This window comes from Lutra lutra, chromosome 15 (genome assembly GCF_902655055.1).
Source record: "Lutra lutra chromosome 15, mLutLut1.2, whole genome shotgun sequence".
NCBI lineage: Eukaryota > Metazoa > Chordata > Mammalia > Carnivora > Mustelidae > Lutra > Lutra lutra.
In genome coordinates, this window is record NC_062292.1 from 68,010,069 (window position 1) to 68,028,693 (window position 18,625).

At 58.7% G+C, this 18,625-nt stretch overlaps 1 protein-coding gene across 1 annotated transcript; it reads right to left on the reverse strand.

Moving 5' to 3' along the window:
* Positions 1-1,538: 1,538 nt before the first annotated feature.
* RHBG (Rh family B glycoprotein) lies at positions 1,539-11,092 on the reverse strand. The gene is made up of 10 exons (XM_047704618.1): positions 10,787-11,092; positions 6,117-6,303; positions 5,519-5,669; positions 5,264-5,411; positions 4,187-4,353; positions 3,767-3,904; positions 3,513-3,646; positions 3,065-3,186; positions 2,090-2,163; positions 1,539-1,906 (listed from the first exon to the last, which is right to left on the reverse strand). The coding sequence occupies exons 1-10, from the start codon at positions 10,971-10,973 to the stop codon at positions 1,838-1,840; spliced, it is 1,377 nt and encodes a 458-aa protein (XP_047560574.1). The 5' UTR covers positions 10,974-11,092; the 3' UTR covers positions 1,539-1,837.
* Positions 11,093-18,625: the final 7,533 nt, after the last annotated feature.

Below are 18,625 nucleotides of genomic sequence, written 5' to 3' on the forward strand. Positions count from 1 at the left end.
GACCACCTGTCCCGGGGCACTTTTGAGGGGTGGTCCCCGCCTTGTCCCTTCTTTCTCAGGGACCTCTGGGTGGGCCACCCCACAGTTCCTCCCTCGGAAGCTGCCTGGCTAGCCGCCTCCCCGGAGAGAGGGCTCAGTTGGTCCCTTCCTCCAGGAAGCCCTCCTCCATGTAGCAGGGAGCAGCAGCCAGCCTGGGCTGGAGCAGGCCACGTTTTCAAGCCTGGAGATGCAGCTGTGGTCAAGGAAGGACCAGAAGTGGAGGGCCTGGTGGAAAATGCTGGCAGCTGCGTGCAGAATGACGGTCCAGACTGAACCAGGGCACACCAGGGCTCGTCCCTTTCCTGACAGGTTTTCAGGTCCCTTTGAGGACTGCTGGGGAGGCTCCAGTTCAGCAACTGGACCTGGGCCAGCACAGGGCTGGGAGCTGAGGCCCCAGGGCGTGGAGGGAGGATGTGGCCTCAGCTCTCCCCCAAGCCCCCACATCCCCACCAGGGCTGACAGGACAGGGTACCCTACTGCCATCTGGGCTGTCATCTTTCTGCCCCAGCTCAGGGGCCTCCCCATGACCCGCCCACCCTGGCCAGCCGTGGGGGCCTCCAAGGAGGAAGGAGGAAGCTGATGGGCCCCTGGGGCACGGATGGGTCCCCTGGAGCGCTTGTCCCTCGGGGCTCTCTGTGCTCCTCCCCTCCCCCTCGCTCCCCAGCCGAACTCCACACAGTGAGGAGGACGCCTGCTGGGGTCACCCTCTGCCCCTGACCCCCGGAGTCCCTGGGTCTGAATGGCTGTTGGTCTCGAGGGAGAGTCTGCGGTCCCCCCAGCTCCAGCCGGAAGTCCGGAGGAAGGGCCGGCGGGGATGGAGGGGTCCCGGCCGCTGCGGGGGGGGGGCTCTCTGTCGCATGACCTCTGAAGCCCTAGAGCCCGCCTGACACACGGGGGGCTCAACACAGACACGGGGCAGCCATGCTGGGGAGCAGAGCGGGAGCCTCCGGGAAGGACGTAGGTTTGGGGGTGAGGGGGCCGGAGGGTCACGGACACCGGCTTCGGCGCTGGGCCCGGAGCGCCCTCTGGTGGTCAGAGGAGGTCAGGCCGGGGGCTGCCTTCCCTCCCGCAGCCGCTCGGGGGCGCTTCCCACGCCCGGGGCCTCACAACGACAGGGGCAGAAGGGGCGCCTGGCTGTGGGCTACTTCCAGGGACTCCGTGGCAAACAACTCTCTCTTCCCCTTCTCGGCCCCGCAGGCGCCTGCCCAAGTCAGGAGTGGGAGCAGCTGCCATTCTGGGGCAGGAGGACCTGGCCAGCAGCGCCAGCTGTCCTGGGACACACGGACTTTTGGGGAGAGAATGAGCTCCCCGTCCCTGGAGGCAAGCAAGCCTAGGCTGGGCACCCACCTGGCGGAACTCGGTCTCCTAGAGGGAGAACCATGGGCCCAGGGAGGAGGGAGCTCTCTGGCCCCGAGGTCCAGTGTTCCAACGTTGTGTGTCAGAGCCAGAGAGGAGCCCCCCACATGCCCAGTGCACAAAAAAGGAGTCGGAGTCCTTGGTGTGGGTGGTGTTTATCATCTCAACAGCCGGGCCTGGCGCACACCGCGCTGAAACAGCCGCTTCAGCTGCCTCACTAGACAGGCCGAGGGGTGGGGGGGTGAGGTCTCCCTCGACCTCTGCCAGGTGCGGCCCCTTCCATCTCCCCACCTTCCACCACCCTGTCCCCAGGGCCGCAGACAGCTCTCAGCCTTTCTTGCAGCAGGAGGGGCAGGAGCTAGAAAAGAACTTCCCTACGGTAGCCGGTCGCCGGTCAGCATCTTCTAAAAGCAGGGCGTCCTCTCTCAGGGCTGGAAGCAAGTCAGGCCCGGCTGTCTGGCTCCTCTGCCCTCAGAGTGCCCTGGGCTTCCTCTTCCTGCTCCCCAGGCACCTGGAGGGCAGGGGTGGGGAGCAGGTGAAGGGGTAGCCCCGGGGGCTGAAGACCACAGCTGGGGTGGGAGGAGTCCCCCAGAGGAGAAGGAGTGGGCAGGAAGGAAGAGGCCTGCGGGATCATCGATCATCGAGGTGAGGCCGGGAGGGAGGGCTTGGGTGTGAGGGGCTGCAGGCACCTCACCTCCCAGTAAACTTGGTCCTCGTAGCACTGGGAGTCCGCAGGGGAGCTCAGGAAGGGCAGCTTCAGCAGGAGGCCTGGTGGGGGGTAGGGGCAGGTGTGAGGGGCTGGGAGGCCCAAGGGCTCTGCAGGACACCTGCCACAGACGGGTCACAGCCGGATTGGGGCAGCCCTACTGTGCGTCGGACCCCGTGCCAAGGGCTCAGCAAGGCCCTTCCCGGGTACCCGCTGCAGCCCTGTGAGCTGGATCTGACCCCCAGGGCATGGTGGAGAAGTCCCATGCCTCCCTCCTTCCTACAGAACGTCGCAGACCCTATCATGACGCCGCTGTGACACAGCTCCTGAGCTCTCTGCGGCCTCCCGCAGGAGGGGTGCAGAGAGTTTCTACTGAGTTAGTAAGAGATTATGCGAGGGAACAAACCGAATCCTGTTGGGGCGCGAGAATCTCGGGGGGAGAGCAGGGAGGGCTGGGGATACTGAGTCATCGGTTTTATTTTGAAGGCCACAAGGAGAGAGTCGAGACGTTGGGAAGGACCGTCTGACCAGGCATCAGTGGGCAGTCTGCCTCCACGGATGGATCTGTGTTTCCCGACCCCCCCGGCACCCTGCCCCTTGCCCCTGCTCCGAACCAGAGCCCAGCGGCCCCTTCAGGACCTGAGTCAGCCTGAGGTCGGGCTGCCCTCTGGTGGGTGGAGCGGGCAGTGCAGGGAAGCCACAGACACCAACTCAGTGCCTGGCCGGCTCCCCACCTCCTCTGGGCTCCAGGAGGGAACAGGTGCCCACTTCCAGATGAGGTTACCCCTGAACTCCACTACCCCACCCCACCTCTGGCACAAAGCAGGTGCTCCCTAATTATCTGAGCCAATGAACGTCAAGGGCGTGGGATCCGCTGGCCGGTCCCCGGGGGGACAGCCCTCCTCTGTCTTCTGCGCCCCACAGAGCTCCTGCCAGCCTCCCACCAAAGCCAAGGTCACTCACCTCCGAGGCCCCCACCCACGGAAGCAAATGTCAGTGTGGCCAACAGCCCGAAGAGTTGGTAGATGGCCTGGGACGTGGCGGTGCGCCGGCCCGCGGCTACGAGCGGAAACACGCTGTCCAGGCTGCAGGGAGAGGGGGTTGGGGGACACGGGGCTGGAGCCCAGGGCCAGGGCGCCAGTGCACTGCATGGCCTCATGCAGCCAAAGGACCTCGAGGGAGCCCAGAACACCCTGTCACCCTCATGGGCCCGCACACCCCTAGATGCTTTGAGAACTGTCTGAGGATCTCTTTTGGTCCCAAGGGTAATTACCTCTTCCTGTCGTTGTTCAGGAGCGAATGAATGAAAACAGTGCTTTTTGTGTTGGTCCACAAAAGGAGGAAGAGAGTGAGTGAGGTCAGCCTGCGGGGATAATGACCTTGGGGAGGGTCAGAGATGGTGAGGACTCACCCTTCTCCATAAGTTTCGTGGGTGGCCAACCCAGCCACAAGGACCCCCAGGAGGGCTCCCAGGACTCCAGGCATCCCGTGGAGGTTGTGGACACCACATGTGTCTTGGACTTTGAATTTTGCCTCGAGGATGGGCTGGAGGACAGGACACCTGTCATGAGTCTTGAGTGCCCCCCACCCTGGGCTGTTGGAGATGGGGGAGGAAAGGCACTGAGCGCCCTGTGCTCTGCCCAGGGCCCCGGGAGATGTCTATACCGTGAAGAACTTGTATCCCAACGTGGAGACCGTCCCAGCCAGGAAGCCAGCTGCCAGGGCCCCAAAGGGTGTCAGCATCATTTCACCTGCTGTCCCCACCACAACCCCTCCGGCCAGCGCAGCGTTCTGGATGTGGACCTGGGGCAGCACCAGGGAGGGGGGTATGGGAGGCCCTTCCAGATGGCACGCCCAGCCCAGCCCCACCCCGTCCAGCACAGAGGCATCTCCTGCCTCTAGAAGTCCCTCTGCCAACTGCCTCTAACCCTCCAGCTGTCCCGAGGTCTCCTCCTGCGAGGACCCTGCACATCTGGGCCCTGGGCCTGTGCTGCGTCCTGTTCCCTTGGAAAATGGGCCTTACCGGGTCTCACAATGCTCTTCCCCCGACCCATCCCGAGGCCTCCCCGAGGCCTCCACCCCTACCATGTCCAGCCGGCCATGCTCCCCGACCAGGGCCGACAAGGCAAAGGTGCTGAGGGTGCTCGCCGTCAGAGAGTAGTACGTGTTGAGTGCTGTCCGGTGCTGCCCGTCCCCCAGCACGGTGGGCGCAGAGTTGAAGCTGGGCCAGAAGACCCACAGGAAGATGGTGCCTAAATGGGGAGTACAGAGGAGAGCTGGGGGGTAAGCCTCCCGGGGAAGCATGCCTTCCTGAGGGAGCCCCTGACTTCCAGCCAAAACATCCATCCCATTTCACCACAGACCTGGAGGTGAGTGAGAAATACAAAATCTGGGGCACCTGGGAGGCTCAGTGGGCTGAGCATCCCCTTGGCTCCTTTGGGTCATGATCCCGGGGTCCTGGGATCGAGCCCCACAGTCCTCTCCTCCCTGCTTGTACTCTCTGTCGCTATCTCTGTCTTTCTTTCAAATAAAATCTTTAAAAAAAAAAATGCAAAGCCAGCCTTTTTGTGGGGGCATAGGCACTCTGGCCATTCTTCAGTACCACCTACAAGAAAATAAAATCTCCATTTCCTTCCCCGCCTTGTTTGTGAAGATAGACTGGAGCAGGGGCCAAGGTAGAGGCATGTTCTTGGAAGGGGGAGGTGGTGGTGACAGTCAGTCCCAGCCGCTCCCAGGAGGGACCCATGACCTCTCCCTGTGCCCTGGGAGTGCAGGGGCCTCTGGGAAATCGCTGGGGGTGGGCAGCGTGAGGGGCAGAGTACTGGAGGTAGTAGGTGGGGAGAATGGTGGGGGGCAGCTGTGCTGGGCTGAGCCTGGCTTCTGACTTGGGGTGGGAGCTGAAGGGTTTTAAGCAGGGGTTGGTGCCATCAGACTTGGTTTGGGTCTGGGGAATGGGTCTGGGGCGTGTGAACATCCCAGGACTGAGTTCCAAGAACATGTCGAAAACAGAACAAAAATAAACCCGCTGACAATGCTGAGCCAACCCCGGGCTCTTGGAAGGGAGAGCCCAGCAGGACCCCAAGGACTGTAGGCAGCACTCCGAGACCTTGCCTGGAGGTGGTCCTCTCCAGCCCCCCCAACCCCCACCCAGGCCGGCCTCACCAATCATGGCAAACAGGTCAGAATGGTAGATGGAGCCCTGGCGATGTTTGCTCTTTTCCAGCTGAGGCCGGTAGAGGACCCGAGAGAGGACCAGCCCAAAGTAGGCCCCAAAGGTGTGGATAGTCATGGAGCCTCCCGCGTCCTTCACCTGGGGAGGCAGAGCAGATGTGTAGGGGCAGCCCACTGCCCCCACCCACCCCACCCGGCCCCATGCTCTCCCCGATTGACTCGCCCTGCCCGGCCCCACTGACTCACCCCCAGGAGGCTGAGGAGCACAAACTCATTGATCCCGAACAGCACGGTCTCCAGAAGGGTCATGAGCAGCAGCTGAGCAGGCCCAGTCCTGCCCAGGACGGCGCCGAAGGAGATGAGCACAGCCCCCGCACAGAAGTCCGCGTTGACCATGCTGGGGATACCGGACAGAAGGGCGGGAGGGGCGGGCAAGGGTGGCCCCGGAGGCCCGGGTCAGGGCAGCAGGCAGGGAGTACCGGCATCTGGGCCCTTCCCTGGTGGGTGGGAAGGGCTCCCGTGGCCCCCGCTCGTGGACGAGGAAAGCAGTCTCGGGGAGGTTCTGGGACGTGGAGTGCGAAGCCCACAAGGGGCAGAAGAACCAGATCCTGAAGCAGGAGCGCCCCTGAACCCCCTCCTTTTCCAGGAAGCCGTCCATGCGCCCAACAGCCCTTGGGTAAGAAGGGGCTTAAAGAAAGGGCCAGGTGTGGCGGGGTGTAGGGGCGGCCCCCGCAGGTCTGGGAGCCGACTGAAGGACAGGGCGTGGGGCTGGCTCTCCCCGCCAGGCAGGGGCCTCCCAGCTAGCCCAGGACTGGGGAGGAGCCGGGAGCCCGCCACTGCCCACCTCTGCACGCCCACACGGATGCGGCCCCCGTGCGTGGAACGCAAGAAACCCTGGACGAGCGTGGACCACTGCAGGGCGAAGGCGGCCAGGAGGAAGGTGAAGCCCACGCCGCCGAAGCCGTAGCGCTGCAGGAAGGCCATGAGGAAGCCGAAGCCCGCGAACACCATGGCGTGCGCGTCCTGGAAACCTGCGGGGGCGCTCGCAGCTGCTCCGCGCCGCCCACCCCAGCAGCCCTCGCCAGCCGGGGCGCCCAGAGGCTGGAGCCGACCGGCCCTCTGAGACCCCCCAGCTGCGGCGGGGACCCCCCCCCCCCCCCGGCCCACCCTGCTGTCCCCATGTGGGAGCTGGGAGCCCAGCCTCCTGCTCTCTCCTCCGGCCGTCTTCCCACACCTGACGGGGCCCTCCTGCCCCGGCTCTCCCCTGCGGCGGCCCCTGGCCCCCCGACTCCAAACTGGCTCCCGCTTCGCACTTCGTTTGATTTTTCCCTTTCTGCTGGAAAGTCCTCCTCCTTGTCTAACCTCCATCCTTCAGACTTCGGAATCTGTGCCTCTCTCCATTTTGAGGATTTTAAACTTTTTAAAAATAATTTATGAAACAACTTTATTTATTTTGGGGGGGCATAGTTCCGATTGTGAACAGAGAATTCCTCAAGGATGGGGACGGGGACTGGGACAGGAACGGAGGGGCGAGGCTGCTGGGACACAGTGCCAATGGGGACCCCTGGATCTGTGCCTTACAGAGGCTCGGGGCAGGAGGGTTCTGCTCTTTTGCGTGTTTCTTTCTATAATCTGCGTATGTTAATTTTATAGATGAATTGGTTGGATTCATCACACACAGTGTCACACAGTGTCAGTGAGGTTTCTGGGCAGGAAGACTGGAGGCTTTCTGCTTGCATAATAGGCAAGGCTGATAACACACGTCTACAGGGACTCTGGGGATGCGCTACACAGCAGCGGTTTGCTTCGGGTCCGTGTGCGCCTGCACCCCTCCCCCACTCCGTGTAAACAGGGTTTGAGACGTGACCTAGTGCAGCCCTGCTCGGTCTTCTGGGGGGAATTCCGTGCAGTGTCTTTGGCTTTAACAGAGAAATGCTAGAGAAGGAGAGTCATGAGTGTGGTCAGAAATCACACAGTGCAAACAAGCTATTGAGAAAAGGGGGTCAACTCTGACCCTAAACTCCCATTTTAGAGCTCCACGTGAGAAATCTCCCTTGGAACTTAGTCCTAGCAAATGTCACCTCCCCCAGGGCCCCTGGCTGCTTCCCCCGCATTCCCCTGACAGAGATTTACTAAGAACTGGGGCACCAGGCTCTGGGGACACGGCTGTCACCGCAGCTGCCACTGCACCTTCCCTCATGGAGCGCTCAACACAGATGTCGGAGAACCAGGGACCCACTCGAGGAAGCCCTCCTAGCCTCTGGAGAGAACACATAACTGATTGCATTTCCCTTTTCTCTTGGCCGCCTGGAAGCTCCGAGACACACCGGGATTGCAGCTGGGACAACTGAGGCACTCATTCCTGATGACTACTATTCATTATTTATGTTCTGCTTCTCAGCTTTTCTTTTCTCGTCCTCATTATGTGTTTGTTGTAAACGACCTCAGATCTCTTGTAGAGAGAGGGAGATCATACAGGAAAAAAATCACGGTCCCCTTTTTGTTTCGTCTGAAGAAGCACTGACAGGCCAAATGTGTATTACCGGACCGTACACACGATCCGCAACTTCAGGAGAAGCAGATTTTTCTTGTGCTGGGTGTGGGCTGACAGGAAAGGAGGTTGCAAGCCCCTGGCAGACGGCTGGGTGGGTCTGGGGCTCAGCTGCCCCCCACCCCCAGCTGCCAAAGGGGTAAGGGTCTGGGGGTCCACTGCCTTTGCTAAATGTCCCCAACACCCCACTTCTCCAGCCCTGTGCGCCCCCAAATCACCAGCTCTCTCCTCCCTCTCAGATCTTAAAACCCAGCAGAAAAGGAGAAGAACCCCCCGGAAGCCAGCCTGTACCCTAAGTTCTTTGAGGCCTTGCTGTCTGGCTTCTTTTCTCCTTGTGGAAAACAGTAAAGGGGTTGCCGTGCTCCGCGACCCTGACGAGCAGAAACTGCCCCAGCACTTGTCTTAACTGGCAATAATATTTATATCTCCTGCTCTGGGCTTGTTTTCAATCAAAACTCAGTCCCTTGACCTTTCAACCGGAGTCTAAACATTAAGAAAATCTCCTTCACAGCAGGACATTCCGCAGACTCTCCATTGGCTGTGGCCACCGAACCCATGCACCTTTGGTTGGAGAAAAGATAAAAGACCCCTAGAGATACCCATTACCCTCCCTCCTTCCCTGACTGCTCCTGCCCAATCCACTCGTTGGATCCTGAGCAAAATAACAAGGAAGAAGGGGACCATTAGAGCTGGACTGGGTGACCACGGACAAGTCACTTAAGCTCTGTGAGCCTTGGTTTCCTCATCTGTAAAGTGGGGCTACAAACACGCCCAGCAGAGGAAAGGGAGTGGTGACCTGGGGGTCCACCTCCTCTCACACTCGACTCCCTCCTCCTCCCAGAGGTCACAAACCACTCTGGTCCCAGTCACATCCCCCTTCCCCCATGTCTTCCAAGAAGATCCCGATTCTACCTGTCCTAATCCCCTCTCCCCAGAGCTAAGCTCTCAGAGGCATGTGACGCAGGACCTGCCCACACCATTTTCTGAGACTCATTCTCGTGGCTGTGGCTGTGTCCTCCGTCAACTTGTCTTTTCTCCTCTCTCTTATTTCCATGACTTGCCTCATGGGACAGGAGGAGTTGCCGCAGCTGGGTGGCCAGGGGACCTGGCTCAAGCCTGGCTGGCTTGCTGTGTGATCTTGGGTAGCCCCCTGAGCTCTCTGGCTGTCTCTGCACACCTGAGGCGAGTGGACCAGATGGGCTCTGAGGGCCCCTCCTGCAGCGAGAGGTCGGACGGACCCTCTGAGCGGCCGTGCCCTTGGCACCGGTTAGCCCCACGGCTCAACGCCAGCTGCAGAACTCCCTTTCATCTCCCGAACCAAAGGGCGGTGGCTACGCCTCCCTCTGGCCCTGACCCCTTCCCCTGGACTCAGGGGCAGGGGAAGACCCGGCTCATCAAAGCCCCAGGCTCCAGAGACCTCACATTTCCCTCCGCCCCAACCTCCCCGGATACCAGGGTCCCAAGTCCACAGGGATAGAAACCTAGGACATCAAAGAGGTAGGATCCCCACTCCCATCCTTACTGCAGCCCAGGGAGAGCTGCGTGTTGCAGGAGAGCCCTGCCCCCGCCCTGAAACAGAGGGGCAACTGGCTGGGGTGTTTCGGGGAGAACTCTGAGGCAAGCAGGGTGCTGAGGCCTTGAAGCCCTCCAGGAGGAGCAAATACAGGGTCCCGGCAGGCAGCTAGGTCAGACCCTTGGACAAGAGCTTACTTCCCTCAGCTTGAGGGCTGTCTCCTCCCAACTCTACCTCTCTGGGCAAATGCACGACCCAGGAGCCTGCCATCCAGGCGACTGTGGCTCACCTTGTGCAGACAGGGCTGAGGGGAAACATGGGAGGATCTGCAGCCCCCCTGCAGAGGACAGCTGGGGGTCTGGGGGTCTGGCACTTCTAGTTGGGGCCCAGTGCATCTCACCCTCTATGCCCTCAGCATCAGCAGCCTCACTGCATCGGGGTCGGGACTGGGAGACGGTCAGGTGGGGACAGCCTGCCACCAGCTCAGCATAGGAAAAGCAGGGTAATGACAGACCAGGGTTTATAGAAGAGACTCCCACACTCTGGGCCTTGTTTGCATGTCCACCCCTCAAACTCAAGCTTCCTTCTTCCCATTGCCCAGATGGGGAAAACTGAGGCTGAGAGGAGCCCTGCCCAGCAATGGTGATGAAGTCTGGAGAGCTGGTATCTTTGGTCCCAGCTGCCCAGGGCCTGAGCTGCAAGAGGCGGCCCCCAACCTTGAGAGAGAGGCTCTGTCCCCAGTAGGGGATGTTGCTTGGGAAGCCAGAGACCTAGTTCCTGCTCTGCCATTCACCTGATGGGTGATTACGGGCAAGTTACAGGCCCTCTGAGCCTCAGCTTCCTCCCCCAGGAAGTGGGCTAATCACCCTGCCAGGCTTCCTTCTCAGAGCTGTGGTCAGTGGTGGTGTCCTTCTCTCTCTCTGACTCCAGAAGGGCCAGCTTTGAGTGGCTGGGGAGGAAATGCCTCAGTGCCACCTGTCTCTGCTGCCTTCATAGCGAGTACCTGCCATTACCACCTTCGGCACACCACTCCCTACCGGGAGGACTCTCTGCCTGGGATCAGGGTGGAGGCCCTGCAGAGCCCGTCTGGGAACAGCCCTGCAAAGCCCAATGACGCCAGCTGGGAGGGGAGACAGGGAGCACCTCCAGCTCGGATCTGGGTTTGAATCCCCACTCCCTCAACTCTGGCAGCCCAAACCTTAAGTAGACAGCTAATCTCCTCGAGCCTGGGTTTCCCCATCCTTGTCCACGTCGTGGACTAAGGGAGATAATGCATGTGCGGCCCTCGGCACAATGCCCGGACACCGCAGACACCAGTGAAAGGCTGTCATTATGAATCTGGGGCACCTTCTTCTCAGAGAGAGAGAGTTGCCCTCCTGGGGTAGAGACGCCCGCCGGAGACACTGCGGACCTTGGGGTCTTTGCTCCCCGCGCCCTTACCCGCACTCACTTGGGTAGCGAAAGTAAAATTCGTTGTCCGCGTGACTGTGGTTGCCCCAGTGCCAGAGGGCGGCATCGGTTTCGGGGTTGTAGCGGACAAAGACTGCAAAGAGGATGGCGGTGGCGCCCTGGAGGAGGAGGCACAGCAGGGGCAGCTGCAGTCGCTGGCCCGCGGCGCGGCGAGGGGACCCGGCCATGGATAGGGGCTTCCAGTCCCCGGCTCCGGCTCCGGCTCCGGCTCCGACTCCCGCTCGGGGCGCGCAGGGCTGACTATCCCGGCTCTGTGCGGCAGGTTTCACCGGGGCCAGGCCCCGCCCCTAGATAACAGGCCCCGCCCCTAGATCAGGCCCCGCCCACCGGAGCCAGACCCCGGCCCGCGCCGAAGCTCCGCCACAGCTCGAAGCCCTAGCCCCGGCAGGTGCGGTACCAGGGTGGCGAAGGCCTATGTCCGAGGCCTGAGGTGTGACAACGTCCGGGCGGGGAGGGGGTTATCAGGACCCCCAGTTCCTGTCTTCCTTGGCCCAGCTGCCTCTCGCGCTCTTCGGGTTGGGACAGGTCCTTGGAGATGGCCTGTGACCTGCCCTGATGGGGCACAGCTGAAGGAGCGGGTGGGAGTGGGGGCAAGAGAGGACCCTGCCCTTCGAACGTAGTTTAGAGAGTGTTTCCCAAGGAAGAGGCCCTTTAAGGCCCGGGCCTGGCCCCTCCGGGATTAACACCAGGGACAGTGGAGGGCTTACTCAAGTCTTTTCCCAACTGAAAAAGCCAGATGGAGAACGGAGGCAAAGAGACTGGCCAGGCATTGATGATTAACCTGATTGGGGGTGTCTGAGCCTCAGCAGCACAGTCCCTCCCTTGGGCCCAAAGCCTTCTGGGCCTCCCACCACGGTCTGCATCCCAGCCTGCCCAGCAGCTGGCCGCGGTGACAGCTGGGCTCCCTGGATGCCTGCACAGGGATGAGGACACCTGGCCTCTGCCTCAGCAGCTGGAAAGAAGGGAAGCTAGATGGAGAAGGGTCTTAGCCTGGAGTCAGGAGCCGCTTCTAACATGGGCAAGTTCTACATTGGCTGGGGTCCTGGGAGACAGACAGTAAGGACACAGACTGACTGACGCCTACTGAGAGCCAGGCTTTGGAGATGAACCACATGAGCCCTCCCTCCAGGAGCAGCTAGGAGGGAACTGAATTCCCACTGGGGTGAATGTGGGACCTTAGGAAGTACAGAGCCCAAGGGGGCCCAGGAGGAGAGGCAGCAGAACCCACGGGAGCAGGGATGAGGTTGGGCACAGACATGAGCTGCTTCCTGGGAGGTCATGTCTGCAGGTGCTCTAGAAGGACAACCTAGAAATTGGGCATTCCAAGAAGGAGGAGGGGACATTTCAAGAAAGGGACCTGCAAAGATGGAAACCTGCCATGGGAGTGTCCAGGGTGTTCAGGGACTGAAGCTGGGGGTGGGGGGGTCTAGAAAGATCTTGAGGGCCCCGCTGAGGCACACGGCCTCAGCCTGTGGGCTTGGGGCCACTGGAGGGCTCTCACGGGTGGAAGACCCTGGCACTGTTGGTTCTGACACCTGAAGGCCACAAGGGGCTTCAAAGAAGAAAGGCCAACGGGCGTCTCAGTGGGGCTGGTGGGATGGGAAGCCCTCTGTCCTCCCTGCTGCCCAGCCGAGTCTGAGGGGGCTGTTGTGTGGGCGGGGCTCGTCCCTGTTTGCAAAGGAAGAGCTGCCGTTCCTGGAGGCCGTGGCCGAGGGTCCCAGGGACCAGCCACTCCCCCTAGCAGGTGTCAGGTGGGGCTCCTGCCAGCAAGGGGAGCTTGCCCCTTCTCAGGAATGCACAGGGACAGGTGTGACAGTGCCGTCCCTGACCCTCCTCCTTGCATTCCGTCTGCCTTTTGTGCAGCTCTCCTCCTCCGCACTTCCCACCGACAGCTTTAGCCTCCAGCCTCTCGTGGCTCTGGGCGACTGCTGGATTCTAGGTGTCCGCCTTCCTGACCTAAGTAAGTGCCCAGCCAAGCAGGCCTGGGAGGGCAGGGCTAAGCCTCCGTGGGACTGCTCCCGGCGGCCCAAGCAGGCTCTCTGGCCTTCCGCGGCCCCTGGCCCATGGCTCGGAGCTCTCTGGCACTACTTGGTCAGCAGGAAGGCTGTTTTCTAGCTCCTACTGCAGGGATGGGGGGGTGGGGGATGTCTGGTCAGCAGCCTTTGGATAATGATTCTCGGACGATTCATCTGGGATACCCTCCCGGAGCCAGCCTTCTGCCCCAGGGGTGCGGCTTGCTTCCTGGGCACTGTCTGGGAGTGGGGGCTTCTTTGGGTTGCCCAGGCAGGGTCTGGACAGGCCCTCATAAGCTGCAGAACCGGTGAGAGCAGGAAGGAGTGGGTTGGGCCCTCCCAGCATTTTCTGGGAGCCTGTCCCATCTCTGTCTCACCTGTTTGTCTCTCTTAGTCTCTGAACGCCTCCGGATCTCAGATTCCCCCTCCACCGTGGTTCATTCATGCGTCCAACAACAATTCGCTTAGTCCCAACCCGGGCCAGGGCCTGGGGCCATGACCCAAGACTCTAGTCAACATGGGTAACACAGCTGGAGGCCTAGAGAGACCTCTATGGGATCTACTGGATATTAGGAGGTCTAGAGGGCCAGAATAGCCGGGTCAGCCTGTTATGTAGACATCTGGGTTACATCTGTTTGCCCACCTGTATGGAAAGATCATTATATTTTAACAAATAGTGGTACCAGCCTGTGTCACCCCTGGCCCAGCAGAGGGCAAGATCCTGATAGTCCTCCCCTTCTGAGGGTCCCCCCGACAAGCCTCCACCTGCGAGGTCTCCCCTGGCCCACCACCCAGAAGGAAGAGGCTCCATCCAAACGCTCTCAGGGCCCCTGCCCTCCCCCTGCATCCTCTGGGCCTGGAAGCTCTGGTGGAAGGGGGCTTTGTTTCTCAGTCCTCCCTCCACCCCACACCTCCCCCAAGGGGTCCCTGAGTCTGTTACCTGCTCCCATCCTGCAGACTGGGGGTCTGCCCCATCTTAGTTCCACTAAGCAGCTGGACACATGGAGGGTGGCCAAGGGGAACTGCTGGGAGCTGCTTGCCCTGGCCCAGGGAGGCCCCAGCGGTCCTTGGCTTGGGCCCAGGGCTTGGGTTACTGAGTAACTGTGGGGTTGCCCTCAGGGGGGATGTAAATGAAGGGGCAGGATCAGGCTGCAGAGGGCCGAGAGTGTCCTGGCCCTGGTGCTAACCCGTGCTGCTACCCACGGTGGGTGGTGGGTCGGTCAGGGAAGGTTTCCCGGAGGAAGTGACGCTTGTGTTGAGATCCAGCCTGATTTCGCAGCTGGGGTGGAGGAGGGGGTTCTTCTCTTGCAGCGCTCTGGTATGAAGAGAAAAGAGGCCAAGCGAGAGAGCTCCTGGACGCCCATTTTCTGGGGCCGGATGAACCGCAGCTCTCAGACCACCCTGAAGACCACAGCCACTGCAGCACCGTGTAAAACATTGCTGTTTTTACCTCCACGGCATAGTGAAAATTAGATCTGGCTTTCTCTGCCCAGGGCCTCACCCACTTAGTGTGCAGTAAAAGACAGATCACTTTCTTGACCTCAAGCCCCCCGTTTGTTCATATGTTTAACACTCTATCTGCATTTTGGCGGTGGGCCAGGTGCTGTGCTGGATTCTGGCGGACATCTCCCCCATGCTCCATTGCCACCACATGGAACAGAACCGCGCCTTGTTCTTGGGCCGCCAAGACAGAGGAGACGATGTCTCAGTCACTAAGGCTTGACGGTAGCCGTGTTTCCAAAGTACAGTCCTTGCCTATCCTGCTGGGGGTCTGAGTTCAATCCCCGATCAGTAAAAGTTTTGGGAGACAGTAAAGTGCAGGAGGGAAGGGCATAGCCTTGGAACGCAAGGACGTAAGTCAGAGTCTCAGCTCGGTCGCAGAGATTTTGCACCAGTTGTTTACCAAGCCTCGAACCTCAGTTTCCTCACCTGTTACAGGGAGGGACTCACCTTCCAGGGGCTGTCGTGAGCATCAGTGTCCAGGAAGCACGTGACCGGCCACGTGTCCTCAGAAGCAAAGCTCACGGTGATTACCGCTGTTCATAAGGAAACCTGCAAGTAAGCCTTATGGCCATTTCTTTGCCTTAGGGGAAATCTGTGCACTGCTAGGGATGTGGGGAAACTGGCCCTCAGTCCTTAGTTTGAACACAAAAGGAAGGGGGTGCCTGGGTGTCTCAGTGGGTTAAAGCCTCTGCCTTCGGCTCAGGTCATGATCCCAGGGTCCTGGGATCGAGCCCCGCATCGGGCTCTCTGCTCAGCAGGGAGCCTGCTTCCTCCTCTCTCTGCTTGCCTTTCTGCCTACTTGTGATCTCTGTCAAATAAATAAATAAAATCTTAAAAAAAAAAAGGAAAAAAATGAACACAAAAGGAAGGGTGTTCATTTAATTCTCAAGTGCCTGAGTGGGCCCCTTTAAGAGGAAAGCCAGGAGGGAATGGGTCATATGGGTGTGACTACTGTTAAAGGGGGCCAGGACAAAACACCCTGTGTCCTTCCCCCACCCCCCACCGCAGCTTCTTTTCCTCAGTGCTCCCAAGTACTCCACCACCACCATGGAACCAACCAGAACCACGGTCCATCCTGGACCACCTGGGAAAGCTGGCTCACGTCCTACTATTTCCCTCTGCGGGGAGTCCAAGGACTCCCTCTTCTAGCCAGCCCCATGCTCCCTGCCGGTCTTCCCCAAACGTGAGTTTTGATGAACACCTCTCTTCTCTGGAAAGGGAGCAACTGAGCAGAAATGTTCCCATATGACCCAGGATGGAATGACTGGATGAGATTTCTGTCCGGGGCCTGGTGGGGGTCGTCCACAGCTGGGCAGGAGCAGCTGGGACGGAGGTGGCGAGCTGAGTCCCTACCACCTGACATGGGCTCCTGGCTCTAGGAAGCTCCTGGCTGCAGAAGAGGGACTGGACTAGGCCGTCACACTGGAGAACTTCACCTTGTCTGGTGCACACGTAGGATGCAGGCTGCCTGCTCTGGGTCTCTGTCCTGCAGGCCTGCCTGAGTCCGAGACCCCTGAGACCCAGGCAGGATGTGAAATCTGGGGCTCGTGATGCTGGTAAGCAAAATCATAGCCACTCAGCCCTTCCCTCCCTAGCTGTTTATGGAACCACACTTCACAAGGTCAAGCAGGCCTGGCTTTGCCCCTAGGGATACAGCAGTGAACAACAGACACTGACCTTGCCCTCAAGGAGATGCTTTTCTAGTGGGGGAGCTGCGGGAAACACACATAAGTAGCTCTATAACATGCCCTAAGAGGTCTGATGTAGACAAGGCCGGCAGGAGGACGGAGGGACAGAAAGGAAGGGGGAGTGAGACTGGGCTGCTGGGGATGGCCATGGGAGACTCAGGAGACGCAGGCAGGGAGCCAGAAAGGAGCTCCTATGGACCCCTGGGCAGAGGGAACAGCATGGAGGGCAGGGCAGCTAGTGTGGCGAGCAAGGGGGTGGCGCAGGGAGACGTGGGCCGCACATGGAGCACTCAGGGCCCTGGTAAGGAGCACGACTTCTCTGTAGGGATAATGGGGGGCAACCAAGGAGTTAAGAGCAGAGGAGTCACATGATCTGATTTACTATTGTAAAGGAGCTTCTGGCTGCCTGGGGAGCACGAGCGTGCATGTTAAGTGGAAGCAGGCAGCCAGCTGAGCGGCCGGCACCATCCAGGCAAGAGTCGGTGGTCACAGTGGCATGGAGGAGGAGGAAGCAGTCAGGCTCCGGGTAGACTTGGAAGCTAGAACTGACAGGGTTTCCTGAAGGACTGGACATGGGGTGAGAGAGAATGGATTCTAGATTCACGTTTGCATGTGTATGTCCAGCTAGTCCAACACTACTGAAAAGACTATCCAGGGGCACCTGGGTGGCTCAGTCATTGAGCATCTGCCTTCGGCTCAGGTCATGATCCCAGAGCCCTGGAATCGAGTCCCACTTTGGGCTCCCTGCTCCTCGGGAAGTCTCCTTCTCCCTCTCACACTCCCTCTGCTTGTGTTCCCTCTCTCGTTGTGTCTCTCTCTGTCAAATAAATAAATAAAATCTTTTAAAAAAGAAGAAGAAAAGACTATCCTTTCTCCATTGGATTACCTTTATTTACCCCTTTGTCAAAGGGGAGCTGGCTATGTTTGTGTGGGTCTATGTCTGGGCTCTCCATTGTGTTCTGTTGCTCTATTCATCTAGCCTCTCACTAATACCATACTGTCTTGACTAGTGCAGCTTTACATTAAGTCTTGGAGTCAGGAGGCATCTCCAAGATGCTCCAATGTCGTTCTTCAATATTGCTATTCTGGGTCTTTTCCTCTCCATACATACCTCACAATAAGTTTGTCAGTATCATAAATAATTTGCTGGGATTTTGATTGAGATTACATTTAACCTATAGACCTAGTTGGGAATGGGGTGCCTGGGTGGCTCAGTAGGTTAAGTGAGTGACTCTTGATCTTGGCTCAGGTCTTGATCTCAGGGTTGTGAGTTCAAGCCCTGCATTGGACTCCACACCCAGTGTGGAGCCTACTTTAAAGAGAAAAAAAATCAACTTGGGAAGAACTGACACATCAACACTAAGTCTTCCTATCCATGAACATGGACTATCTTTCCGTTGAGCATGACTTAAACTTTTTTTTTCTTTTCCTTTTTTTTTCTAACTGAGGGGCACCTGGGTGGCTTAGTTGGTTAGATGACCAGCTGTTGATTTCAGCTCAGGTCATGATCTCAGAGTCGTGGGATCAGACCCCACGTCAGGCTCCATGCTCAGCACAGAGTCTGCCTGAGATTCTTTCCTCTGTCTCTCCCTCCCCAAACTGGCTTGCTCTCTTTCTCTCAAAAATAAAAACAAAGGGGCCTTTGGATGGCTCAGTCAGTTAAGTATTTGAATTCAGCTCAGGTTGTGATCTCAGGGTCCTAGGATCGATGCCCATGTCAGGCTCCTCCTTCAGCAAGGAGTTGGCATCTCCCTCTCCCTCTGCCCCTCCCCCTGCTCATGCTCCCTCGCTCTCAAATAAATGAGCACAATCTTTTTATTCTTTAAAATATTTTTATTTTATATATTATATATTATATTATATATATATACATATTATATATATATTATATATTATATTAAAAAAATTTTATTTATTGGGCGCTTGGGTGGCTCAGTCAGTTAAGCATCTGCCTTCAGCTCAGGTCATGATCCAAGGGTCCTGGGATCGAGCACTGCATTGGGCTCCCTGCTTGGCAGGAAGCCTGCTTCTCCCTCTCCCATTCCCCCTGCTTGTGTTCCTGCTCTGTCTCTCTGTCAAATAAATAAATAAAATATTTTTAAAAGATTTTATTTATTTATTTGAGAGAGAGACAGAGGAAGAAGCAGACTCCCCACTGAGCAGGGAGCCCAATGTGGGGCTTGATCCCAGGAGTTGCGGAGTGCCGGCCTTTCTCTGGCGTCCCTCACTCAGCGTTGCGAGCTCCAAGAGCATTCATGTTGTTGCAAACAGCAGGAAATCCTCCTTTGTCATGGCTGAGCTGGACGGGGCATATGGACCACAGCCCTTTTATCCACCTGTCATTTAATGGGCACTTAGGTTGTTTCCAGATCTTAGCTAGTGTACAAATGCTTCAGTAAACTTGGTAGTGCAGGGGCGCCTGGGTGGCTCAGTCGTTAAGCATCTGCCTTCGGCTCAGGTCATGATCCTGGGGTCCGGGGTCTGAGGATGGAGCCCCACACTGGGCTCCTTGCTCAGCGGGGAGCCTGCTTCACACTCTTTCACTCCCCCTGCTTGTGTTCCCTCTCTCACTGTATCTCTCTCTGTCAAATAAATAAATAAAATCTTTTTTTAAAA

Excerpts from the sequence above, each read along its gene's own strand:
- RHBG (XM_047704618.1), bottom strand. The coding sequence starts at position 10,973 with ATGGCCGGGTCCCCTCGCCGCGCCGCGGGCCAGCGACTGCAGCTGCCC. Across the intron at positions 3,905-4,186 it reads AGCATGGCCGGCTGGACATG|GTCCACATCCAGAACGCTGC; the intron begins GTAGGGGTGGAG and ends GTGCTGCCCCAG. Across the intron at positions 1,907-2,089 it reads AGGACCAAGTTTACTGGGAG|GTGCCTGGGGAGCAGGAAGA; the intron begins GTGAGGTGCCTG and ends CCTGCCCTCCAG.